Below are 27,550 nucleotides of genomic sequence, written 5' to 3'. Positions count from 1 at the left end.
TCCCAATTAGAGGCTGAACATAACACTTCCCCTCACCGTAACCACATTTAATTTTATTTCTAAGCACCCTGGGGCAGAAGGTGATTTAAAGTATTCTACTCAGCATATTTCAGAGTTCAAATACTTCAAGTAACTGGTCTAAGTAGTTTCGCATTGTTCTATATGAATTCGCATTTGTAGCATCTTATTGACTCATTCCTCCAGGCTACAGCATTGACCTAATAGCAGGCAACAAGTCATGTGATGGAGATGCCCTAATGAATGTAAGATAGCAGCCCTCTAATAATTACAATGAAGGTTGAAACCAGTTCATCATTCTGTATGAACTCAAAGCAGCGTTGTGGCAGACTCCTGTAAAGCTAAATGCAGAACATGTTAAGCATTTACTCACAGTTCATCTTTCAGAGGTGGGCTTTTCACATTCATCTTTAAAATTAGTCTGGGGAAGAAATCAGCCTGCAGCTTGCCTGCTGCTTGCCATTCAGCAAGTTCATGGCATACTTCTGGGTAACATTTAGCACCTTTCTGCCCAGCTCAGCTCCATACTTTCAATGTTCTCTACACAGCTGAAGCCTCCAGAGGAGCCTGGTTATGACTTCTCCTCTGAACTTGATGGAGATGCAAATCCTCACTCATTTCTCAGTTTGTTCATTCCCCCAAGGCTTAGGCTACCCTCACATTTGAGGATGCTGCCAGATTTCAGCACTCAACCACTTTGCTTACCTGCTGTGTAGAGGTCAAAGTAGGTAGGCTTGTTGGCAATGTTCCCTGTTGCCTCCAGTCCTGGTCCCTTTGCTGTTACTTTGCTCGCATCTCCCTGGGCTTTGTCAACATTCACTTCAAATGGACTCTTTGAGATGTGCTGCCCAGCGAACAGGACTGAAACCTAGAGACAGACAGCTTCAGCTCACGGGGCAGAGCTCAGTGTTACCATCACACACAGGGTTAAGCGCCTGCACTCCTAGAACAATCTGTGCCTCAGAGGTGAGACACCATCACAACTGCAACCTTTATCCTGGCCACGCAGCAGCCTTAACTGCTAGCCACCTCCCTAAAGTGCTGCTGATCACGGGGTCAGCCAGGCCAGGAGGGATGCTGGAGTCTGGGTATGCCAACGTGAGACAGACCACCATCCAAGCACAAAGTCGCATCAGAAGTTGCATTTATCTTTTCAGGCTACTTGTGGGGACTGAGGCAAGTCCCAAGTAATGGGATCACCCATCCTAAACCTGCTTCTGCAGGCATCTGGAGACAGGTGTGGGTGGGGAACCTTCTCTGCAAAAGAAACGCCTTAGAGAAACAACTGATACAGTCCTCTGCGTCTGTGACAACCCACAAAACGGGCTCAGTGAACTGGAAGAGGTGGCCCCACATGACAGCAGAGCCAGCTGTAGCACCTGATACCCAAACACTCACATACTTTCTCCCAACAAACCTCCCTTCCTCCCTGCAAAAGGGTAACACAGGCAATCCTTGGGGGCTCATGCTAACTACACGAGCAGAGCAGCGCGTTAAGCAAGACAATACTGTATACTGTCATACAACCTACCTTGTGAGGTCCAGTAACCTTTGGCATATACTGAACTGAATAGGTCTTGTTTTTGTCACTGGATGGAGTTATTTTCGCCTAGGAGAGAAGACAAATCCATCGTTCAGCTGTGCCTACACACACCAGCCTGAAACTTTTACGGGTAGCACTTGATACTGCAAGCTATTTCCAGAGCTAGTGATGTCAGACATGTGCTGCTGCAGAAGCAAGTAGCCTTCTTACCTCCTCTTCTCAAATGGAAAAAAGAAATACTGGTTTTGTCCTTACAAGAGGGGAAGCAAGCTACCTTCCCCCAGCCCGTTCCCTCACTGTTAATTGCTCTACTAAGGCAGGCCAAAACTGAGGAGACATTAAGTCCAACACAGAGCTGTATTTTTCTGGAATGCTGTAACATGATCAAGTGGAGCACTTGGATGAGAAATTTCTATAAACATTAAAACCAGCATTTTAACTCAAAATGATTCATGGCATCTAAATAGCTGCTTTAGCCATTCTTGCAGAATGAGTAAGGGCAGACAGTGATTTGTGTTATCTAAGACCATGTCAGAATGTACTTGGCCTGTCCAGCTAAAGCACTGCAACTATGGGACACTGGAGCCGTGTTGCTTAGTTGCAGATAGCGACATTTTTTCAAGTTCATCCAGTAAGGCAATTACGAGGAAAAACTTGAGGCTTGCACTTTTAATAGATGGTATTTTGCAACTTCTTTGTATGTTATTTATCTGTTAAGACCTCACTTGTGAAAGATGAGGATCACTGCAAAAACTTCAGCGCTCAGACCAGCTTTACTTTTCCATGCAAAATATTTAATATAAATACCTCCTCTCTGTTTCCTTCTGGATCTTCTACGAAAACCATCAGGTCTCCCTGCCCAGCACTGATGGTGTCTACTGTGAAGATAGCAGGCTGTTTCACCATGTTCCCATGAGGCTCAATCCCTGTGGAGACAGACCCAGAGCAGCACATTAGCTGTTGCCACAAACCTCAAAAGATAATTTGGAGACTACCCACAAAGCATCCAACCTACCCACCCACAAAAGCCCCCAGCATCAGCTTCCCCAGACCAGACACAGCACCACTTCCCCAGCTCCCCAGAGCACCATGCCCACGATACTCTTACAAGCACAAGCATTTTTAAAAATTGGTCACATCACTGGCACTCAACTCATCTCAGGATCCATGGCTGAGTCAGGAACCCAGCTGGCATCTGGTTTCCAGTAAAAGCCAGTTACCCCATTTCTCTGAGTGAGGCACCAAAAGTCACCCCCACAGCTGGCGAGTGCCCAGCAAATGCTGACAGTGAGTGTGGTTGGTGCATTACTTGATCTTTAAGACCTGCTCTGCTTCACACAGCTTAGCGCTGCAATGGTGCTGCACTGCAGGAAGGGCAACAGGGAGGTGGGAGAGACATCTTGGGGAAACTAAAGGCACTACCCTAGAGCCAAGGGTGAATGAGTTAGTTAAGCAAGACAGTTCTTACTGCTACCATCCCATTTTACTCCATTTTCAGAACTCAGCGGTACAGACTTCAATCAGATTTATTTTCCTTGAAAGATGCTCAAACTACTTTGCCAGTGAATACTGTACAAACAGCATGCAGGAACCTCTTCAAACCACTAAAATCCTGTAATTCAGTGCCACTTCCACTTAAAGGTTTGATCAGTTTCCTCATTTCTCAGCACAGGGCCTGCTACAGCACGCAGGGTTTCATCATCTCCCCATATGTAGCCCCAGGTCATGACACCTGTCATGGTGGTGTCAGACTGAATGGGTGGAAGAACTTCCCAAAATTGCTGGTTCCAGACTAGCCCAAACATATATACCCTTCCGTTCAAAGGAATTACTCCTCAGCTTACTCATAAAACCGTGGGCACAACTGCTCCGTAGCACAATTAGTGGAAAGTGCAACGTCTGATAGATTATAAAGGAAGTGGTTGTGAACAACAGAATTCCTGAACTTGTTTGTCTTCAGAAAACAATAACTTGAGAGCAACACAAGGAAGATCATGTTTTTACTAGGAAATCTGAGCATTCTGATAAGGTGTTAACAATTGACATATTCATTCTTTCTGACTAAGCCCTAGATTATTGTCTAGTTTAAACAGCTACAGATTTACTCTGCATATCTTCAGCCCACCACATGAGCATTAGGATATGGTATTTGAGGGATCCCTCCTCCTGCAAGCACATGGAGAAGGATTGCTTACCCTCAGAGGACAGCTTCAGCCAGGACAGTGTTAGTCACAGCACGTGCTTAGCCTATGTTTCATCTTCCAGGCTTTGCTCTTGCCAGAGATCTGCAGTGGCTGGTTAGATAAGGACTCACAGCGCATCCCCTGTACAACCCCATGCAGCACCTCTGCAGGCTCATTTCACATCAGGTCTACACAAAGCTGCCCTGGAGCAAAGCACTGCAGTGGCCAGGGCGGTGGGCTACTACCAAGACTTGTGTTGGGAGATGATAAGTAACTTAGATGGAAAAACAGTAATAAAACAAGACGGAGCCACTTCAACGCTTGACAATCACCTTTCCCTGGAAGCATGAAGACTCATTTGTCCAAAAGGCCCTGGCCCAGGTCAGCAGCGAGTCCCTTGACACTGGAATCACCCTTCGGTTCTCACCTATGTCAGCAGCCAGAATTGTCAATTCTATTTAGTGACTCTGCTCTGGGAAAACGCTGCTCTCAAGTGGAGCTGCTCACGCTTTGTGATTGCTGTTATAATGGCTCCAGAACACTATGCATGGGAGTACACAACAAAACTGTTCCAGTTTTTAAAAGAATAAGAGCATGACTAAAGCCAGACTTGACTGATGAAGGCTGGCTGATCAGTCATTTACACAGTAAGTGCAGTACAGGCAGTCTGTACATTTGGGGTCTGACAAATGGGTTGGTGTATTGTGGTTTTCTGTGCAAGTTACCAGTGAAGGATATAAACCTTGGGCAGGGCAAGTGCTAAACCCACTTGTGAACTATAGTCACTGCTCTTCAGTGCACAGATAGCATCCACATCCATTCATTCCACTAGCTATGCTTCAATGGAAAATCAAGTTTAAAAAGCTACCAAGAAAAAAAGAGAAAAAAAATAAAGCAAGTTTTGTTTCTTTCCATTTCCCTCTTGTACACACAATTCTGAAACATGCTAATTTGAAAAACACTGAAGGACTAACAGCAGGCCTCTTACTACAAAAGCCCATTGCTATTCCACACCTGAAGGGTTACCAACCCACCTTAATGCACGTGCAAGCAAAGTATCACACCCACCGACCAATTCAAACACCTTCTTTAGAATTAGCCTACCCTAACACACACCTGCCTGTCAAGCCTGGGAAATGAGATTCTGCCTCTCCAAAGAGTCTGCTCAGAAACATGCAGATGGTAAAGAGGGTTTTCCTCTTTAAAGGAGTACTCTGTCACAAGAGGCATTCCCTGCTAGATCAATGGCCCTCAGCAGTGGTACTGCTAGCTTTTCACACCAAGGCTGGTTTAGCCCTTACCATGCTACCTCTTCCATGGCAAGGCTGGTGGCTTGCAGAACAGGTTCAGAGACTGGGGAATTTACATGTTAGAACTAGGAGTGTCTTTTGGACTATATCCATGTATTTCTGAAACTAGGCACCACACCAAGAGTATACAAGTGAAACTTTGAAGTCAGTTACAGTAGGTCTGGAGTTCAACACAAGCAAAAAGCCCCACCCAGCTTTCTGAAGAGTTAAACTCTCTGTGCAGCTTCAGCTCAGAGTCCTTACCTCTGCCGTAAGCCCTCGCTTTCTTTGGATTCAGTTTGGGTTTTAAAGGAGCTCCTGGTTTCAGCTTGGCTTTGGGGAACTGGGACAGGTAAGTCATTACCGAGTGCTCATCCACATCAGGGTGGATAATTTCTTCAGGGGTAATAACCTAAAAGAGCAATTAAGTATATTGTACCAGTGCTTGGTTACCACACGTCAACACAAAAACAGAGCTATGACACAGTCATAAATTTCAAAACTCCCACATGCTAATGCAATTTCTTATGTTTGCCTTCCCTCTGATATACATAAATCATTCATTATCTCATGGCAAGAAATCCAAGAAGCTTATCATGTGGTATGGGGGCTTTCTGTGCCGTGATTATTAGGGGTTTTCAGGTTAGATGGGGCCCTGGGCAACCTTGTGTAGATCCAGGCCTGGAGGTTGGTGGCCCTGCCTGTGTCAGAGGGGTTGAAACTCTATGATCCTTGGGGTCCCTTCCAACCCAGACCATTCGATGATTCCATGAAACTGAACAGTAAAAAAGGCACTACAGCAGTAGCTGTGTTCCCCTCAAAAAGCAATGTGGTAGTAACTGAAAGAATTTCTAACTCGTAGTGCTGTGTGTTACAGCTCTGAGTCACAGTGCTTGCAAAGCAACACTTGTGATCAGTCTCTCCTGCTCCAACAGCTTCAGAGACTTCAGCACTTTGTCCAACTTGATCAACATGAAACAATCCGGTTTTCAAACACATTGTTCCCTGTTGGGAAGTCAGCTTTGCAGGTGATTTATGAAGCCAGGGAGTTTTTCACCTGTGGGGCTCAATGCAGCAAAACAAAGCCCACAAAGCAGGCACCACGACACATGCACTTCTCCCCCATCCCACATGCATGCTGCAACACCCGCTGTCCTCAGAGGTCTTAAATACAATAGAGTGTTTCCTCAGAATCTGCCCTCTCTCAGGCATTTCCTGAGTAAACTGTAACTTTTGGAAGCGGCTGAGCAGCTTCACCTTCTTCCCTCAAGCCAATTCAAGCACAAAGCCCAGAGCTGTGGCTCTTACCTGTGGCACACCCAGCCAGTCGTCAGCCTGCTGCATGGCTTCCCGAGCGTTGTCAACAGGTTTCTTTGGGTCCCAGGTCTCCCAGTCAGGGCACAGGCCTGCAAGCACATTTCAGTTGTTAGGTGTTACCTACAAATGAGCTTCTCGAGCTGAAGAAACCAAGTACAACCCCATAGCCACTTGTATTACGCTGCTGCACAGCAAGACAAGCAGAGCAAGCTGCACAAGCTGCTCACTGAAAACGCTCCGAGACAACCACCAGCACCTCCACGGGCCCTTACGGTAACAGCCAGATCAGAGACTCCCACCCACCTTGCCCACCAGCAAAAAAAATGTATAGTTTTGCCAGCCACACAGCTGCTTGCTTTAAATTTAAGCTGGCCAAGACACCCTCTGAATTCATTCATGAATACATCTATCCATTCTTTATCTTTTACTGGCTCTCCTGCAGCAAATTTGGGAAAGAAAGTTTCAGCTGCTTGCCACAGCACCTCAGCTTGCATTAGGTGAACACCAACAGTTGCACTAGCAAGGCTGTTTTACAAGAAGGTGAGGAAACTGTGCCTTCTTCACACTTCATCACGTTACTCGCCGTAAGGAGCACAGCCTCAGCTTGCTACGCGCTGAAGGCTCAGGTAGTGTGCGGCTCCTGGCTGCTCTGTGCTCCCTCTGCAATCCTATTTCAAGAGAACACATGAAGCCTCCTGCTGCGCCCTGAAGTTGAAAGGTTGTTGGCACTTGCTCTGGGAACAAGTCTTTCTTGCATTTAGGAGCCAGATTTTGCGCCTTTGTCCCCTGCATCCAATACAGATCTCAGACGTGGCGCCTCCAATAATGGAGTCGCACATTCTGCTTTCGGCCAGTATTTCTCTTGGCCAAGTCGTTTACAACTTGCTATTTCCCACAGCTGGCCTCTCTGGACTCAGGTTTTCTTGAAAGCCTCACTCCTGACTCCAGCTCGGCAGTGAAAATCTCCTCCCACTGGAGCAGCAGAGCAGTCCTGAGGACAGCAAGCCAGGAAAAACGTTGACCATCAGAGCAAAGGACTTACCTGGAGCGCAGCTGTCAACAAGAGCCCCCAGGGCTTTACCATCCTGCCAGTTTTGATTGAAGTTTGTGATTGGCAAGTAAGGAATTTTGTTCTGGATCCAGCCCAGCAGTCGCTGCTTAGGGGTCTGCTTCTTTGCATCATCATCACCTTCATCCTCCCACACTGGCATGGAAATGGAGTAGTGGAGGATAAGGGTCCATATCAGGCCAAGGATCAGTTTCAAGTTTCCATCAACTATGGCTTTACTATCTGGAAGACAAGAGACAGATACCTGATTATTTCCTCCCTAAAGGAAAGATGCATGCTGTTAAAATACTGTGCTTGCACCCCTGTCAGGGTAATTGAGGACAAAAGAAGTGACCCAGGTCACCACAAGCACTTGCTCAGGTAGAGACACCATTCCTCTTTCCTCCCATCCAAAGCAGAGCCTGAGAGGAATCCAAAGACTTGGTGCTCTCCAGCTGTTTTGAGAGCTCAGGGCTCTCCAAGGACATCATGACTTGCCCTTGAAGCTTTACTAACGTTAAGCTTATGAGAATCTCCAGTTTAAGACTTCTAGGATTTTGCATTTGGATGATAACTGCCACATGGTATTTCAACGGCACTTGTATCTTATGACAGAGGTTAAGCAGGACGTGATAGAATCAACAAGACGAGCATCCCAGCGGGGCAGAAGACCCCAGGGCATACCTAAAGCCCCATTTAGGAAATGTCACCTCTATACAAAAACACACCTCTCCCCCCCCCTCCTCCCCCCCCCCGGTTTGCATCAAAAACAGCCAAAAAAAAGTGCTATGTGATGAAATCCAGCAAACCCAGAGTTTGGAAGTAGAACAGAGTCTGGATATATCACAACCTGGGTGCAAATGACAAAGCAGGAAGTAGAAGACCCCCTCAGGCTTCCTTTTCCCCCATCACACTCCTAACTGCCCAAAACATCACCCCTTCATGCTACAAATTCAGAGGGAGAAGAAAAGAAAAAGGCAAGTCCAGCAAAAACATGTCACTCTCCTCAGAAAAGTTTATCACCACAGTGGCCATGCCAGAGATCTGCTGTAAGACACACAATGCAGCTGAGTTTACGGCTGCTGGGCATCAGGATCAGACAGATCCTAAGCAGCAGGACATTTTTTCTGCCACAATTTGGCTTTCTGGAACAACCTCTATGTTTTTGTGGATATCCTTGCAATTTACATTGGTTTTAGCAAGTCACAGGTCAGGTGCACTCCCTTTGTACTGGTAGCAGCTCCAGTTTGTCAAAGATCAACCAATCCAAAATTGTTCTGGAAACAAGATACCCTCAGCCTGACCAGTCCTTCTGCTCACAGCAACATGTCTACAGCAGAGTGTTCTTCTGTTCTTTCCTCCACTGCAATGAGAGCTACTAGAACCCCCTGCCTGGGCAACACAAGTCACAAGCAAGCTGGAAGCTCCGTCTGCTCTCCAGCTTGTGGAGCAGGTGCTGAAGCAGAGGCAACTACAGCAGTATTAACTCCCTTTCACATCACCAAAATCATCTCAAATCCTAGCTAGCAAAGAAAAAGCATTTGTTACTTCATTGGCCTTCTCCAGTTCAAATTCACAGTGTTTACAGGTAACACCCTCCAAGCCAAGCCTCACACCTGAGAGCCACTGAACACACCTTGCTGTTCCTCTTCAGCCACAGAGGCTGCAGCAGCAACTCAAACCTTCTTAGCAATACAAAAAGATCTCCCAAGATACAGAATAGTGATGAAGAAAGCAACCACCAGGGCATTCCCTTTAACCCAAAGCTCAGGCAGCATGGTTAATATTTACGTGGTTTCACAACAGGGCGGCATGTCCTGTAACTTCAGACCTTGAATGGTGGTTGGCCTCTCTAGGTAATTGCCTGATATCTACTCAGATTTTATTTTTATTGGATTTAAAAAAAAAATATTACTTTTGACTTACCTTGCAGGATTTTAAGTGTCTGCCACTGCTCACTGCTGATTTCACATCAAGTCTAAGATACACCACAGCTAGCTATGAGCTGAATTAGACCCCCTGGGTTTTAATTACAGGTTCCAAGGTAAAAGTCTCTATCACAAGTAGCCTGTCCCCTAGGGACAAGGAGACAGTCCCTGCTGTTACTCATTTCCCCCCTCTATTCCAATTGAGCTGCAAACTGGTCAGTGGAGGACAGATACTCCCTTACAATCTATTAAGGAAGGCTTTCTTGAAAGAAATTGCATCAGAGCAGAAGGAAGATGTAAGACAGACCCCAAACCCTGCTAGCAGGCTCGTCACAGTGCCAGAGCTCCACAAACCGCAATTACAGGCTGAGGCATGCAAAAACCAAACTGCTGGTGCAAGCCTCCACTGCCTGCCTGCTCCCCACATCTGCAGCACCTCCACCCCACACCAGGACCACCTGCTCACACTGTGATGCCAGAGCACACCGCTGGCCACCGCATTCCCCTGTCATAAACACCTCTGAGCTTCAGTTCTAGATTTATACCGACACTGGCATTTTTACTAGAGGGGATGCAGGGATGATTTAGTACATTGCAAGCAAGTAAACTTGTTTCAGAAAGCCATCCAGCTTTCCTGGGGAGGAAAGCCAGCAGGACAGTCACTTTCAGCACATCACTACGTGTGCGGCACTTAAAGAACGGCAAATTTTGTATTTGCAGCATGTAAGTAACACCTATACATGGATGTGCCATAGTTATTGCAGCAAGTGGCTGTGTGCTCAGAGCTTCCTCCAGCACCCCATCACCATCTCCAGGGACATGGCTGGGCCGTGGTCCTTGACCTCAACGTCTGCATGAGACAGCTTTACATGGAAAGCAAGAATATCCCAACTTATCAGCCTCATGCACAGAGGCTGGCCAGGGGACTGCTGCCCCAATGACAGGAAAAGGTCACCGCAGGAATGGGACAGCTCTTCCTCCCCAGGGCTAGTGTCATCCCTGCTCCTGCACTGTTAGCAAATCAACAAGCTCTTACAGCCTCCCAGGCTTCCTGATAGGGATTGGGATCTCATGATGTAATTTTTTCCAAGTCTGCTTATGGGAGGGCTTGTCTGCTTTCATTTGGGTGGGGAGTAGGGAGGGAGAAGAACTCCTGGGCATGACAGGAGACTATCTTTTCCCAGCAGAGCCACCCACACACCTTTCCCTTAGGCACCCCACTCCCAGCTACAGGGAATCCCACCAGCAGCTCAGCACCTAGTCAGCCTGGTCTCACAGTGTCTATCATAATATAAAAGGACCCTCTCAAGAAGAGACATGGGTCCGTCCCAAAGCAGGCTTGGCTTCCAAGTACTGCTGTAAAGCTCAGCTCCACCCAAGGGTTCAGCCTCAGAAAGAGCCTCTGCTTCGGTGCTTGTTCGTTAACTGGCTGAAATCAGAGTACTCTCTGTGAGGTCTCTGGGGTATTAAGACACAAGTATCCTTTAGCAGCAAGGTACACAGAGCTGGCCCAAAGGAACTTGAAACATGCTTCATACAATCACATTTGCAGGTAACCCACCCCTCCCGCCCCAGCTCCAAGCACACAGTGCTAGTATAATGCAGCCAAGATTTTGGAACAGCGAATAAAAAAGTGTTGCCATTGACATTTAAACACCAACAGCCATCATTGCAGGTGCTGCTGAGCACCCCAGTTCAGTTGGTGTCCTGCTGGGTTCCCCCCATGCCCTGGTCTGCTTCAAGACATCTTCTGGCCATCTCAGGCTGGAAAACAGATGATATGAATAGCAGGATCTTGCAACGCTGCATTCTTACTATGAGCATTACTTTCAGACATAGTTATTACTCACACAATCTATGCTTTGAAGCTTTACAGAGCCTTTCAAGCCACGTGGCTCAATTACTCCTCTGGAGGTTACAGCAAATTCACGACACAGAGGTGCACACTTGTGGTCAGCGCTTCAGAATGACAACACAAGTGCCCAGCCACCCCCAGATACACATCCACCTCCAGCACTTCCACCAGCAATGCTTGGCATGCAGCTTGGATGGGAGCAAATTGCCTGCTTTCAGCTGAAATGGAGAATTTACTCCATGGCACCAGACAAGTTTCTGCAGCTTAAGGGACTCCCCTTCCTCCATGGAAGTGACAGCCACCAATCCCCGCCTTCCCGCAGCTTGGAGGAAGCAAACTGTCACATCTCGCCCGCCAAGATAATGCAGCAGGGATGGAAACAATTCTTTACAACACCACTGTAGGCTGCCTTAATGTAATCTTTTTTGGAGAAAGTGTGGTCATCTGCCTAATTTGCTTTATTCACATTACTACACCTATATTAACATCTGCACTTGCACACATGCCAGAGCACAGTTGCTCACTGGTTCACTACACCCTGTCAGAGATGCATGTTTTGAGATCAAAGTTCCTACAGAGTTGAGTCACGCCACTGGAGCTGATACCTGCTGATGGCCATCTGACTCCCACTTTCAAAGGGCACATTTTTATGGGGAGCCCAGGCATAAACCAGGAACCCAAGACAGGAGTGCCACAGGTCTTCCCACCTGCTCCAGACCAGTATTTAAGAGGACTTCAGCTCAGCTATAAACACAGGCAACCTATTTTAGAGGTACCAGCTAGCACAGCCAAAGGGTGAGAGGTTGGGATGCTTAGGGGTTGGGTTTGGGTTTGCTTGTCCAGAGTTTTTTTGTTGGTTGTATGGTTTTTGTTGGTTTGGGTGTCATGTCCCATCCCCACCCTTAGAACTAAAGAGATTTAGGGCTGTTACATACAAGTCCTGCTGAAACTCAGCTGCAGACTCCACATCTGTGAATGCTGTTAGATGACAACTCTTACAGCCTACAAGTTAGAATGGCTAGACACCCTGACAAGAACCAGCAAGGAGCAGAAACACTCGTGTCTGGCTTCAGCAGGAACCTTGATCCTCACCTACACTGTTCCATGTGCATTTCCACTTCAACTACCCAAACTCTAGATTGCTTTCCTCCTCTAGAAGTACCAGCTGGCAACCCAGTGTTGGCAAAATAGCTTCAGCTGTGCAGCAAGAAGCAGCCCTGGCTCAGCTGCCGGCAGGCAAGAGCTGTATGCAGGTACAGGCTGCAGCCAGCCTGCTGCCAAGAGGTCCTGGCATTGGGACACAGCTCGATGGGACCTGCACACTGAGTGCTTGGGAAAACCCGCCAGTGAGACTTAAGCTGTTCTGCAGAATCCACATCAGCACTGAACAAGCAAGCACTCCCTCGTCTGTAAAAAAAAAAAAAAGCCTATATATAGCCTACAACATTAAGTTTTATGTAGGAGTATCCTGCTTCTTAGTCAGCTATTAGGATTTAAGTGGCTGCCTGGTAGGGTGAAGAGGAAAACAGACTGAACCAGAGCTCATTTGCTTCCCCCATCACACCTCTGAGTCTAGATTGTAATTCTTACCCTTTTATTATCCTATTAGCTAAGTGGCAACCAGCCCAAAAATGGATTATGGTGATTCCATAGGCCGGCAGTACACACCACCAGCCTCAGTCTTGAAAAGGAACCAAGTTTTCACTGCTCAAGTTGATTTATAATTGTTGCTCTACACTAAATATTAATACGATATGTTACACTTGGACTGTTAATGTCACACTCCCTAAAGCACAAAGGCAGACGTAAAGTGCCTCACCTTCAGCCAGCAGCGTCACTACCCTGAATCACAGAATTGTAGGGGTTGGAAGGGACCTCAAGAGATCGAGTCCAACCCCAATGAACCAGCAATGTGACCCTCTCTAGGCAAACGTGTCTCATTTTACAGCTTGGTACACAAAAAACTTCCCAACCCAACCTACCAAGTGGAAAACTACCAACACAGTAAAGCTTGGTCATGCTCACAGCTGCCCCAGGAGCAAATGCCTGAAACAAAACCTAGCATTTGATTTAAAACTTGCAAATTCATCTACTCCAATGGAGATCCCTCAAGTCTACCTGAAGCATTGTCATGTCCAGCAGCACACTAAGGTCTCAGTTGGTTTTGGCTCTTTAAATAAAGCTGCCTTAGGACCTTTAAGTCACAATATCCATGACTACGCAAATTCAGCATCTTTTGCCTTTAACAGCACAATTAGTTACAGTTTAGTGTTAGGCATCCTCCAAGCTGTAAGAATATTTATTAGATTGACAATCCATCATCACTTGATTCCGATAGCTAGTGCTGCAAGATAAATTCCTGTGACCTCAGGCTCCTTCAGAATGGCTTCACTTCTCTTTCTTGGATTTTCTTCCCCAGCCTGGTGTACACTCTTTTATTTCAGTCAGCTCTATACTGGAAAAAGCAGCACTGTTTCCATAGGAAAAAATAAAAAGACCTTGCTGACTGGGAGTCCCCTCACTCCTCTGCTCAGAAGAGCTTCCAAGTTGCAACATGGAAAATTCCAAGCAGATTTTCAGGAAAAAGAGATGAAGTCTTCTCCGTGAGGGCTGTCACATACCAGAACAGAAGCCCAAAGAGTCCATATCTCCATGCTCAAATTGATATTCAAATTGAACTGGACATATCCTTGAGCAATCTGATCAAGCTGGGTCTGCTCTGAGAACTCTATGACCTTCATCAGGTCTCTGCAAAATGAAATTATTCTATAGTTAAAACACCCACCACTGTTACAAACAACTTTGTGACCATGATATTTGCTCATGTGCAAGGCTCCTCCGCATTGAGATTAAGCACAAGCACTACACAAACTGGCAATGCTCCTTGAACTCTGCCCTACAGCAGAGCTGCAAGTCATTTTCTGTTGGACAATTAGTGGAAACAAGATAAGCTACTCCAGCAGACAGCTTCCTTACTAAACCAAGCTAGCAATGCAGACTGTGCAGAGTCTTTGTGAAGCAAATGAAGGACTGAAAAAGCAGCTTTTGAGTAGTGAATATATATGTATTTTTTAAGTTTCTTGGCTGAGGCTGCAGTCAACATGGCTCATTCAGTCTGGGCAAAGTCATCTCAGAAGTGTAGAAGTACTGCCAGCACTGATCTTCACATCCAGCTTCACTGTAAACTGGTCACCCTCTCCAGTCCTGATGTCCTCCCCATGTACAGTTTTGTTTGATGCATTATTTGGAGGAAACCCCCAAAATGTGTGGTCCCAAACACACAGTAAAGGCACCACCTCAACAGCCCTTACTCCTTATTTCCAGACATAGAAGAAACTTTGTGTAATGCACAAACTTCACCTCAGTTTTGGATCATTTATATGCAGGCTATAAGAATTTTAAATCCTGGTATCTTGAAGTTTGAGTACCTTCACACCTCTAGTTATTCTCACCTATTGTTAAACACCTACAGGAACTGGGGGACAGAAAAATTAAGCACTCATTAGGGTTTAATCTTCAGCAACAGCAAAAACTCACATTGAACTGAGCTCTTCCAGAGCCCTGCTCCCCACTGCACACATGCCAAACAGAGGAATGCAGATGAGACAGAGCTAAGCAAGCCAAGGAAATTCTTTGCTGAAGCATACAGTATGTGTCCACAGCCTTACCATGCCTGCTAAAGACATTAGTGACATCCTCTGTAGGGATAATATGTCTTTAAATCAATTACACAGGTTCCTCTGTGCTTTAAGAACATACTGCAACCATTTCCTGCACTGACCCTTAAGCCCAGGGCCACCTCACAGCTCAGCATGCGGCCTGTAGACGTGAGAGCCCAGGCTGCGCCTAACACCCAGGCTGTGCCTAATGCTGAGCTGGCCCTGGGGCAGTCAAACTCAGGCTGGTTTTGCAAAACCCCAGCTGTGACCCACTAGCTTCACAGCAACATGCTCCTGCCCCACTGCATCTCTGCTTCTCAGGGCTTGCAGTCAGTGCTGTGACCCACAGGAGAGCTGTTCCCCAGCACCCAGCTTACCTGAACACCAGTGGGAATTTCAGCTCCTGCCCTCCCATCCCAGCTCCTGCCTGCCCTGCCAAGATGCAGCCAGGGGTCAGCTCTGCTAACGAGCCTCAGGATGTTCATTACCCAAGTCAGTGTATCTCCAGAAAAAGCTGATGCACCACATAAGCAGAAGATGCATCAAGCTTTTTCACAAGGTGAGTTTTTCAGGGAAACAACACTATGTCACTGGAGGGCTATAGCAACAGCAATGTGTTGATCTGGGCACAGGCAGGGCCATGGAAAGAGTGTTGCAGGGTTTCTGGGTTATTTTGGTTTGAGATTTTCACAAGGAGTTAGAAACTCTTTTCTTCTGTGCTTACCAGAGTGCCTGGTTATTAAAACAATAAATACAAGATTCCTTTGGGAGATTCATTTTAGGATTTGAGAGAATAAACATTACAATTTAGAAGGTTTTGATAACTTCTACTTTAACTGAATTATAAGCCACTCAGACCAGAGAACTTCATGCCACTATTGCATCCATCACCTCACACTGCCTGTGGGTGCATGTATGGCCTCTGGAAAGGACTTCTTGAGTTGGGACAGGCAACTGTGAAAGTAAGTTCAAATCCAGTACTTTCAGTGTAGGTTTGACAAGGAAGAGGGAAAAACTAAAATCCCACAGACTTTTAATGTAGAAGAGAAGAAAAAGAATCAAACTAGTGGAGCTCACAGGAGTTAAATACAGATTAAAATAGCTCTGCCCAACTTCTTAATGGGCACCCAGAGACCACTTAGGTCTCACATCCAGAAGAGAAAGGCATAACATGAAGCAAGTTTAAGCCAGCAGTGTAACAACAGCAACAACCCAGCTTGTCCAAGAGAAACTGAAAACACCCAAGGGGGCTGGAAGGAAAAGTCAAGAATTTGAAAATTAAGAATTGTTAGGGTGGGTGGGGAAAAAAAAAAAAGAGTCAAACTGCGGGTGGCTTATGATCCAATTCCTTAATACTTTCAGCCTGCATACACCTAGGGATTCTGCTGCCTGGAGAGCCATACACCAAGTCATGGATATGAGAAGGTAAAGGCCTTGATCTTACGTTCAAGAAGAGCCTGAGGCAGGAGGTGTGAGCCCACACCCGACTCATCCTGGGTACTCCTGGTGATCATCTGCCCCACAAGCACAAAGAAGTGTCCATGCTGCTGGGACAGGATTAGCAGTGAGCGAGGATGCAACACAGAAGAATGAGCTGCCGTTCACTCCAGCTATTTTGGATTTGGTTGTTCACTGCCAGGCGGGTCCCTGCTTGCAGCAGCAGGACTGGAGTACAGATACCCAGCCAGGCCGCACACAGGAGCATCGCACTAATTATTCGAGATCCTTTTTGGGGGCGGGGGGAACAGTCCAAATGTTCAGCTTTTGTACAGCAGCAAGTTTCCATGAGTGCTGCTTTGTTCACAGCGAGTGAGCCCCTCGCCAGCTTCACAGGGCAGCTTGCCAACATGCCACCGTTGTGCTCACACCCCAAAACCCTGGCTCTGGTTGTTACCCAGCACAGCTGAGTAGCCGGCGGCTGGGGGACAGGAGGCACCATAACACTCCCTGCTCTTGTAAAGCCCCCGTGCCCCACCTGCAGATCCCTACAGCCACATACTGCTGATGGAGAAGCAGGCTCTGGCCACCCTCCCGAGCATACAGGGCTTGCAGCAGCATGCCGCCATCCATGACATCATTGCCAAAACCGCTCCAACAATGGGCCCTGTGAGCATGGCCCCCTCGCGCCCAGCAAAGCGCATTCCCTGCTGCTGAGCTCATCCCACGGCCCCTCTGGAGCCGGCCTTGGGAGCAGCCAGGACACCACAGCTCCTCTGCAGGGAATGGTGGAAGCGCCCTGCACTGCCGCTGAGCTGAAGTTCAACACCTTCAATTGCCAAGCTCTGTGTTTCAGGGGAGGGCAGAGAGGCAGCTGGGTGGCAGGAACAGGCTTGCAACTCCTTTGTGCCGCACTGTGAGATGGCAGCCCAGCTCTGGTTGGGATGTTCCTGCTGCCCAACAGTATGAGGTGAGACACAGTAGGCCCCCATCCTCCAGGATGGCAGGGCTGGCAGCACCCCAAGGACCAGGTGCATCAACCCCACAGGTAACAGCCACCTTGGGAAAGTCCCTGGAAAGGGCCAGGCAGCGTGGGACATGGTGATGGAAAGGACTGCTGGACTGCACCCACACTGCTGCACGCCTCCGCTACCCCAGGGTCAAACACTGGAGAAGGGAAGCCTGTACCGGGAAGCCACAGGGACAGGCAGCATAAGTCACCAGTGCTGATTAATCATTTGGGAATGACTTGCAAAGGAGAGTCCCTGCAGCGGGGAGCAAACATGCTGGGAAAGTGGATTTCTGTTAAATGAGAGAGGGAGGGGAAGAGAAAGGAGTCTTGCCTTTGCCAGGGTCTGCTGAGAAATACTTGGCTCGGCTTCTAAAGCCAAGGGACATGACACAAACTACACCTCCCTCCTCTGAGCATGGGACAGGCATGAAAGGGTGGTGATGCTGTGCCAGGTCTCTACTCCCCCAAGGTCAGTACATTCATTGCCACAGCACTGCAGGGCTTCACTTTCCTATCCCAGCCTGCTGCTACGCCCAAGTCAGCAACGCCCCTACTCGATTCACAGGAAACAAGTTCCTCTTGAAGACATGAGCATTTTAGCCTAATGTGAAGTTATCTGACCTTTGCAAGAAATACTTGCTTGGGAGTCTGATAAACTGGAGGTTGTTTCATGGATGCAGGGAAACAACAAGGCGCCTCCTCACAACACATCATGTGCCTACACAACCAGAAAGCCAAGCCTTGGTCAGCGAGGCTGAATCCATACAAGCAGCTGTAGAGTCAGATTTCTGCAAATTTAACACAGCACAACTAAGTACTGGCTTTGAAGCATGAAAGTGCTGTAGCCATTGCTGCAGGATTAAGGTAATCCAAATCCTAAATCTCACCAGGTCACTTCAGGTTGCACCAAGGTTAAAAACCTGGCTCATTCTTGCAAACACCTCTTAGGGACTGGCAAAGGCATTAGCTGACAAGCTATTAAGCACTCTGCTTCATCTTGCTAAAGGAGGGTTCCCAAGCTTCAAGGCAAGGGACCACCAGGAAAGTCCGTCCTCAGGCACCAGCATGCAGTAGAGATGGAAGAGGTGCAAAAGATGCAGCTGCAAAAAAAAAAAAACCCTACCTTGGTGATGCTGAAAAGCAACAAGTAATCCAGAGGGTTTCAGATGCCAGGGTGACCTCTGCATTATTGAGGAGCATGTTTACTCACACTGGGGGTAGGTCAAGACAGTTATAAGAAACAGCATGTAAAATCCTGCCGAGATAAATGAGCCCATTCAGATAGGGCTGTCTAACGTCTTCTGTGCAGCAGACGCCAGGCACAAAAGCTTTAATGGATTGAGTTTCTGAAGCCAAAGCCAACACTTTGGAAATTATCAGAAGTGATTACTGTTTGGGGAAATCCTTGGCCACAACATACACTAAGATTCAATTTTTCCATCTGAAACCAGAATCACTGCACTGACTGTGATTCACTGCACGCAGGGCTGTTGAAGGAAATCCCCATTCATGCAGCCCTGCATGGCTCATCCCAGCTCCTCTCCACGCTCAGGACTGGAGCATACCTCATGGTCTGGGGTTGGTGACACGTCAGAAAATACCCTGCCAAGCTACACAAAACATTTGTGGTTTGTCTCCGTGCTGATAGTCTCTTATTTTGAGCACCTACCAGCACAACTCCACACAGGCTCTTCGAAGCCTTTAAGCATGCTCTATAACATAACCTTCAGCTATCCCTGTACTACTATTTCCCAGTAAGGAAACTTCCCTTAGTTTCCTTACTGTTAGGACAGGCAGTAAGGAAGGTAATTAATCTCTAACACGCAATTGCACCCCCTCTGCAGACAGGAACAGCCACTTTGAAAATCCCCCTCCAACATCCAGGCGTTTCAGCAATTCAGACGTAAGTAGGCACTTGTAACAAGCACACAGCGCCGACTGCGGCCCTACACCCACCCGCCGCCACCAGAACATGTCTCACCACGTCACTGCAATTCAGGCGCCGCTGTGATGGTGCAACCCGCCTGAAGTCAGCTGCAGTCCTGCCTCCAAGCTCCAGCCACTGCCACAGCGTTGCCACACCAGTGTCCCCTGGGAGGGCGATGACACCCCTGCGTGAGCCAGGCTGCGTCCATAGTCAAGCACCGAGTGAGGATGCTCAGGGCAGCTGCATGGTCACTACTAACATGTGTACCCACTGTGCATCCCTGTGGTCCTGGCAGGCACTGGAGCTTTTCCGTGACCACTATGAAGATGTCTCAGCGCTTTCGTGCATGAGCCAGCATTCTTCATGCTCTTTCCCAGGCAGACACCTCTCCTTCCTTTCACTGGAAGTCATGCCCATCCCTGTCCAAAAGGGGAAGGAGGCTACTTCCTTCTGGAAGGTCAATCCTTGAATCACTTAAAATCCTTAAGTGAAAATATTCAGTGTTGTGCAGCTGCTTCTCAAAGGAAGATGCTTTCCCCTCTTTCTGGAGAAAAGAGTGAAGTCATTTGAGCATATTTTTATATGCTTGTGCAACCCAGCAGTAAACACACTCCCATCTGCCCCGAGCACAAGGCTCGCCCCTGCACAGTCAGGACTGCAGCCCGGTGTGTTTAACATCCCACACAGCACAGCACTGCGTTTGTACAGTTTCAGCTACAAGCCGCTAACATAAGGAATAGAAGCTTGGCCTGCGGCCCAGATAATTCATCTGCTGGTGGCAGCCACTATCAGACAGACCTCTTTTGAGAGGAGCCGTCACGAGCAGGAGCACAGCAGTGCATCTGCAGAGGCACCGACTGCACGGGTGGTCTCTGAGCACCCCAAAGGGGGCCATATGGGATTAATGGTATAGCTTGAGCTCATATTAACTGCAGCTGTGTGATGCACACTTGCACAGACCACGTACCCAGCTCCTCCCACCCAAACTCATTTGCTGCACAGTGAAGCTCTGCTTCAGATGTGCAAGTCGCACATTGCTCCAAGCAGCACAGGAGACCCCAGTTCACACTGGCTACTGCTGGCTGGCTGGTCCCAGCCCCAGAGCTGCCCTCCCACACTGCGGGTCCTGTGCCAGGCATGGGGTCTGCTCCAGAGCTGTTCTCCTGCTCTTCCCACCACAGGCTCTGCTCGCTTGACACCATCACCCCAATCCAATTTCGGCAGGAACTGCTTGGCCATAATGGGTTCTGGCTGCTAACAGTGTTTGCATGCCAGCTCAGAGGGATACCCCCTTCCTCTCTGGAGGCTGGACTTCCAATGTTCCAGCTGAAGGCTTCACAGAAACCTTTCCAAACCTCACAGCTCTCTCCATCTTGAGGGACAGGACAGCACCGCACCACACACATGCTGCCGGAGCTGGGTGCAGGCAAATACCCAAATCCTCACCAGCTGCACGATCTCATGTTTAATCAGCAGTCTCACACTGTTCACGTTTGTGAGCCTACTGTATTTCACATTTCTAACACCACAAACACACACAAGTCCTGGCTCTAGGGACAGCTTTGTTTGAGCAGCTACACCGCAAGCTGTTTGCTCTGACCCATCTCCCACTCCCCTCCTAGTTATCCTCTGGGGTAGGTACAGCATTAGGCCACCCCATTTGTAATGAATCTCCCTGTTTCACCATGAAAGCTGTTTAGTAACATGCTATTACCTCCACCAGAGAGGTGTTTGTCCTGCTCCTAGATGAGGACTGGGCTGCTTCTTTCAGCTGCTGCACTGGAGCTGGAATACCTCTGTTGTCCAGCTACTGCTTGGGAAGCCTAAGAGACTTTCCTGACAGGCACAGTATAGAATATTCTGCTGCTTGTTAAAGCTTATGTTTAAGTAATAAAGCTGGTTAATTAAAATAGTTAAGCTTCCTCTGCCTTAGGCAGCATTTTCAACCAACAGCTGCAGCACTTCATATGAAGCAGCAGCTCATTTTTCCTCCTTGCAGTTAAAGCCCTGTTAGAGGTACAAGGTTATTTATTAGCTACTCATTTATCTGTATCAGAAGAGGGTTTTCTTTACTTTTAAACCCTGAACTCAGAGCTAGGCTACAGAACAGCACAGCTTGAGGTACACTTACTGAAGTAGGATTTAATGCCACTAACTTCAGGAGCTCTGCTAGTTGAGTGAGGCTTGTCAGCAGAGTTTTCTACCAAGGAAACTCCAGATCTCTCTGCTGTTCATGGGGGCCTGAGCTAGCAGCTCCTCAATGGAGCTGGCTGCTCCTGGTGTTTCACAGCAGAACAAACCACCTCTGAGATAAATCTTGCAGGGTAGCTCCAGACTTTTTCCTCCCAGGAAGCAGTATACTGGGATATACTCAAGTGAGCATGCTGGCAGCAATGTGGTTAATTCTCTGGGATAAGGTCTTTGTAATACCCTTGTCCAGGAGTCCCACATGCTCCTGCCTCTATAACTGCAGATGTCTGCAAGTCATTAGCACGCTCAGTAATGCTCACTTAGCAGCCGCTAATCATGTGGTGTGACAGCACCAAGGGCAGGGCTGAGCTGCGGTTTTACCACAGCAGTGAGCTGGGTGCAGAACTTCAATCAGTGCTTCTTCACCCCTACATTTTGGGAGAGAGTCTGAATCACTCAGAAGTGATTTCAGGCTTCTCCAACTTTTAGGGGCACAAACCGATACACATGGCTACCTGTGAGATGTGCCTGCTTCTGGGGAGCCCTGGGGTGTGCTGCAGCCCAGGGCCACAGGATCTGCAGGTGGCCTCAGCAGCCCAATTTTGTGGCCACTCAAGCAGACATCTCATATGGTCCTCATTGACATGATTGAGCTGGCAATCCTTACTCTTGCTCACTACTCAGGTGAGGTCATGGAGTTGATTTATCAACAGAGTCAACCTCTGCCAGCCAGGCTCTTCTCCAAAGGCAGCTGTATGGGTGTGGGTTATCCTCCCTTTGGTTGCCCATAGGTGATGTACCTGTTCAGTTGTTCAGCACACATGCTGCATCCTCCATGAGTGCCAAACTCACTTCAGCTGTCCAGCACTAGATACCATTGGGCTACATAACCACAAAGCATTGGGAGCATTAATATGACACCATTACAGAAGGTCACATGGTCCCAGGTTAAAAGTCTCCATGTCTTCATGCATCTGACAGCCACAGAATCTGGTATTGCTGAGCTCAGACTGTGGCACTGGAAGCCACCACTCTTTCAACAGTTTTCCTAGCAGCCACCAGCCTAGTTTTTCTATTTCTTCATAGCAGCATTTTTATCACAAGCTTAAGAGAGCTACCAGAAGAAGTAACCCTCAGACAGCTAAAGCTGTTTCTCTTTGTCTTTTAATTAGAACATTGATCTTATTCAAGCTGTTACATAAGCTATCAGATATTTGCATGCAGCCACACTGTTAATCAAAAGCCAGAACAAAGCTTAAACAACACAATTAACATCCTAAATCTTCCCACAGCCAGTAGGTTAAGTCTGCTCAAGCACCAACTCTTCTCCCACCACAAAATTCAATAACAAGTAGCATCCAAGCAAGTGACAACTGCTCAAAGCTACTGTTACAAGGATGACACCAGCAAACATAAGGGCTGTATAGCAGCCAGGTGTTGCAGGAGGCTCAGGGGTGCATGGGATTTGGATTATTAGGGAAACCAAACAATTAACCCAAGCGTTGCAGAGAAGAGGAAACCACACAAATTCACTGTCCAACTCTGAAGGTGAAGTAACACTTGCTATCTTGCACCATCAAGTTGGCAGTTAGACACCAACTTTCCTCAGCAAGCCAGTGTTCCCCCTTCTGTAGTAAGGATCAAAAGTGGTTAGAATAATCCAAGACTTGTGTCTCAGGCCATGACAGACACAAGGTATTCACTGTATTGCTAGTTCCCAGCAGAAAGACACACTAGGGACAAATGCAGGACCCTGCACATGCCCTCCAGCTTGAGCTCTTCACCCCTGTGGTCTGAGCCCAGAAGGACCTGCTGCTACCACTCACAACAAAGGGAGGATCAGTACAAAGGGGAAGGTCACCTCCAAGGTATACTCATCAGCTGTGGCCTTGAGACCTAAACTTGCTCCACAACTTAGCTCACCAGGACTTGCCTGTGGCAAGTCCAGTAAAACTGCTGCACCTACTGCTGTAAGGTTGTTGTGAGAAAGGCGAATGTAAGCTAGTTAATTATATCAATTAAAGGAAGCACAGATAGAGCACCTTCGTATCTAGCCAAGGGGAACAGTATTTCCTCTTCTGTGTTTGAATAACCTTCGAATGCACATACCATGGGTGTTTGCTCAGAGCAGCTCCATGCACTGTGCCTTCTGCACCAGGGCTCCGGAGGGGACTTTGGGAGATGGTTTTCGTAACACAGCTCACAGGCTGCCACCTACGCTGGTTTTAGGCCCACCAACGACAACAGCACCCTTCAATATAGGCTCAGAAACAGAGACACATACATTGTCTCCTCACAAGAGCGGTTACAGACTAATCAAAACCAGTAGGCAGCTGCAAGCACCTGGGGTAGCTTGAAATCACCAAGGACTCTGAGCTGTGGAGGAGAGCTGGCTGGCAGCATCCCGCCCCCAGGTCAGGCTGGAGCAGCCCTCAGGTCCAGATGTGTTCAAGGCACCTATGCAAGGCACAGGAGGTGGCATTGCAGAGCAGCATTTAATAGCTCTGAGCTTGTCTTCGGGGTGATCTGAGCATCCCCCCGACTTAGCACGAAAAGGCGTTTGGAAACGTACAGGCCTTGGGCTCACAGGAAGGGTGGATCCTTTCAGCTGCCGCTCTGCTGCGGAGCGGTGGCACAGAAAGTCTGTGGCCAGTGTTGCAAATAAATGCCTGCGCTCCACCCAGGCTTGCAGAAGACAGCAAGAGCCTCCCAAGAGCCTCCCCAACAGTGTGGTGGTGAGAGCAGAGGGTTGCTCACAGCCTGGGGCCGGTTGCTCAGCACAGCACCCACGCCACGCAAGCACCATCTGCAGCAACACGCTGCCTGTTAGCCTGCATCCGGGCGCTGCCGGGACGTGCTGCTGCAAGAGCTCTTGCCCAATTTCTCCCCTCACAGCAGTCAGACTCCGTGTCAGCATGGCAGTCTGTCTGTTGGTCAGTCTGCCCTCACGTCGCCCTCGGAGGACCAGGGTTTGGGAGCTGTGCTGCAGCACAGCCTGGCCAGCTCATGCTGGAGCAATTCAATGCTCTGACAAATAAAAGCGTCATGATTTACAGCATGCCCTGGAGCAGGGGAGAAGGAGCCCATGATGTCACTGCAGCCCACAGACGTTTTTGTGCTATTACTTGGTAACACTGGCAGCAGGGTTCACGCAACCTGCTGTGGCTGTTAGGAGAAAGCAGCTCTGCAAGAAAGACCCCAGCCTGGATATTCAAAGCTCTGCCACCACCAACTAACCAGCCTGATCAGGAAAGACTGCTAAATTTCAGGGAAAACAACTCTGAAATATCAGATGAATTTATGCTTTAAAGTTAGAGCTTGTCTTCAGTATTTCCTGATTCCTTCCCACTACAGATTAGCCATCAACTTCTGCAAGTTGTAAGGAACAGCAGAGGACCATCACCTATCTGACTCAGAGGAAACATCCCATTAGCAACCAGACAGCACAGCTGTATGTGTGGTCATTCTTCTCAGATGGTTTATTAGAGAGAGACATGGCTGCTTTCTTCCAAGGGCAGCATCAGCAGGAGGTCCAAACAACCCCAGCCCATCACAGCAGGGGAGACAGGATTCAGCTGCTCCATCCTCTGCCCACCCCCAGGCAGTGTCTGCTGTGTTCCTCCACACAAGGGAGGACAAGCAAGCCAACCCTTGCTTCCCCAGGAACTTGTGTGAAGCTTCATTTGGCTGCTGTTTGAAGTGGCCTAGCTCATTTTTCCTAACACAAAGAGCAATCTGGTTTATTCTTGCAGGGCTCACAAGTATTTCAGTTCCCATGTACCAGCACAGTAGGAACTAGCCATTGCATACATCACCACGGATGTCAGACTTCAACTGCTTACAGCAGAACAACATGCAGACAAGAAATTGCAATCCATTAACTAAACCCAAAGTCCACCACCACAGATCCAATCCTCACTATGATGTACCAAATATTATGTAGACACCTCCCAAGCTCAAGGACAGTTGCAGGAGGAACAGAAGCCGTGGAAGGCTCACAGACATGTAGGAGACCACATCAGAGCCCAGAGAACCATCTGGTTATGATACAGCACACACTCACTGCAAGGCTTTTTAGTACAGCATCTGGGATTAATCTCCTAATGATGACCTGGAAGAAAGTGTCTTCCCTATTAGATGACAGGAGATTCCTCGGGGGAACACAGGGAAGAGTGTGAGCTACAGAAACTTCCCCCTCCTCATTAGGCAAAACCCACCTGCACCACGTTCCCAGAAGCAAGATCTAAGAGTAACCCTCACTCAAGCTTCAATGCATTAATACAAATCAACAGGCAGAGCTTGCTTCGCCCACTACAGAGGTAACCTCAGACCTCAGTTGAGTCAACTCTGAGCCCAAGGTCAAATTCCCAGGAGGGGTAGCTCTGCCCACCCTAGATGGGTGTTGGTTACAGGAAGGGTGGGTGAGTATCTATCTCTACAACACATGCACCACTGGAGCAGTCATGAACATATATAGAAGCAGCAAGGGCAAGCTTCACAGACAGTATCTTGATGAAAACTGCTACTCATTTCTCCAAACAACATAAAGGCAAATGGCTGTGTCATGTCCCCCCAACCCTGTTAGCACAAATTCAGCCTGCAACAAAGTAAGCCTTAGGAGCAGTGCCATATGGTGAAGGCTGTAGCAATGACTGCTCAAATCTCTTCACAAGGGCAGACAATGTCTTCCCTCACCCTTTTCTACACATATTCTGGTTCAGATTCTTTCCCCAACAGTTAACAGTTAGCTACACAACATTTCCTTCCTCCAGCACAGACATGTTTGGAACATCTAATTCTGGTTTTCTTGCCAAGTCCAAGTAGATTGCAGCAGCACCTCCTCACCTACTTCCATCTACCATGTGTGTCCATTGCTACCTTGGTGCATCAGCACAGAGATGACTTCCTCTCCCTGTGGGTGGGCACAGTGGAGCAGGACCCACAGTACTATCAGGGTATGCACTGAAAAGCAGTAAAAGATCACAGGAACCTAGAGGGTTCTCTAAAGAAACCCTGACTACCCCACCAAGAGCCAAAGTCAGGATCAACAGCACCAAGTCCTGGGTCGCTGAGCCCAGCATCTTCACTGCTCTAATGACTTACAGGTCAGGCACCACATTCACAAGTCATGCACCATATCAGGCAGCAGAGGAAGATGGGTCCACAGGCAGGTCCACAGGGTGCTGGTAGCAGAGACCTGGCAAGTGTCACTGTACAGCAGGTCTGTTCACACCAGCACTACCTGCAGCACACCATTTCACTTGGGTGTTCTTGCTTAGCATCTATTAGGGGCCTAAACCTGGCAGGACCTCTCTTAGGGCTGCACAAAGTCTGTTTGAGGGGCAGAGAGCAAACAGTTCTGCAGCTTGGGGGAATTCAGAGATCCTGGTTTTACTTCCCATGGCTTGGAGCAGACGCTGAACAATACTGGCAACGCAGAAGCATGGCCACACACAAGGCTAACCCCATTCTTAGATTACAGTTGTAGGCTCGGAAAATAGTTATCCCAATCCATTTAGATTTAAACATCCCCATGTAAGTCAATACAGGACATGGCATTAGAATATGGAGCAGTTAAGACTTCAGCCCTTCTTGAATAGCTGGCACAGCATTCAGTGCCTTAAATGAAAAAGCTGTTTAGCACATTAGTCTAACTGGTCCCAAGTAATTTTAGTGAAGTTTGATCACTTTACAAGTTTCCGCTCACATGTGAAAGAATGCAAGAACAGTCTGTGTAAGCTACCTTAAAATTTCCTGTGACTTGGAGCAAATGGCTCACACAAAGCCACTTTTTCTTTAGCCTGGCAGTCCAACTATTGAAACAGAAGGTCCTGAGGAGACCAACGACTGTCAGAAACTGAAGCCACCTCCATTTCCAGCAGTGGGGCCCACTGCCAGTCTATCAAAAATAATTTTCAATTGGAAGGATCAAGTGTCATGTTTCCAAGAAGCTGAAACCTGCTTCCAAGACACACTGGATATTTTCCAGAAAACAGCCTCCAGGGAAGTCCCAGGTAAGTGGCAGACAAAAATGCAAGTGTATTTTGCCTGCTGTCTTATGATGTGTTAATAGCACCTGGAGAGAGACCCTACATGTGTCCAGGCTGAAGCTATGTTTTCCTTTTTGCTGTTTCAGCCCCTAGC

General features: G+C 47.9%; 1 protein-coding gene across 3 annotated transcripts in view; it reads right to left on the bottom strand.

Moving 5' to 3' along the window:
• Positions 1 to 27,550, bottom strand: part of FLNB (filamin B) — a gene marked incomplete at its 5' end in the record, with an annotated part of 71,944 nt that overhangs the window by 40,067 nt on the left and 4,327 nt on the right. For all 3 annotated transcript variants that reach the window (XM_084269720.1, XM_084269721.1, XM_084269719.1), the window contains 6 exons: positions 724 to 886; positions 1,550 to 1,627; positions 2,369 to 2,487; positions 5,298 to 5,445; positions 6,342 to 6,439; positions 7,393 to 7,641. In XM_084269720.1, coding sequence (XP_084125846.1) covers positions 724 to 886; positions 1,550 to 1,627; positions 2,369 to 2,487; positions 5,298 to 5,445; positions 6,342 to 6,439; positions 7,393 to 7,641 — 855 coding nt within the window. The remainder of the gene's footprint in view (positions 1 to 723; positions 887 to 1,549; positions 1,628 to 2,368; positions 2,488 to 5,297; positions 5,446 to 6,341; positions 6,440 to 7,392; positions 7,642 to 27,550) is intronic.

This window comes from Gallinula chloropus, assembly GCF_964237585.1.
Source record: "Gallinula chloropus genome assembly, chromosome: 12".
Lineage (NCBI taxonomy): Eukaryota > Metazoa > Chordata > Aves > Gruiformes > Rallidae > Gallinula > Gallinula chloropus.
The sequence above is the reverse complement of the archived record's forward strand: the minus strand, read 5'-3'. Positions and strand labels throughout refer to the sequence as shown.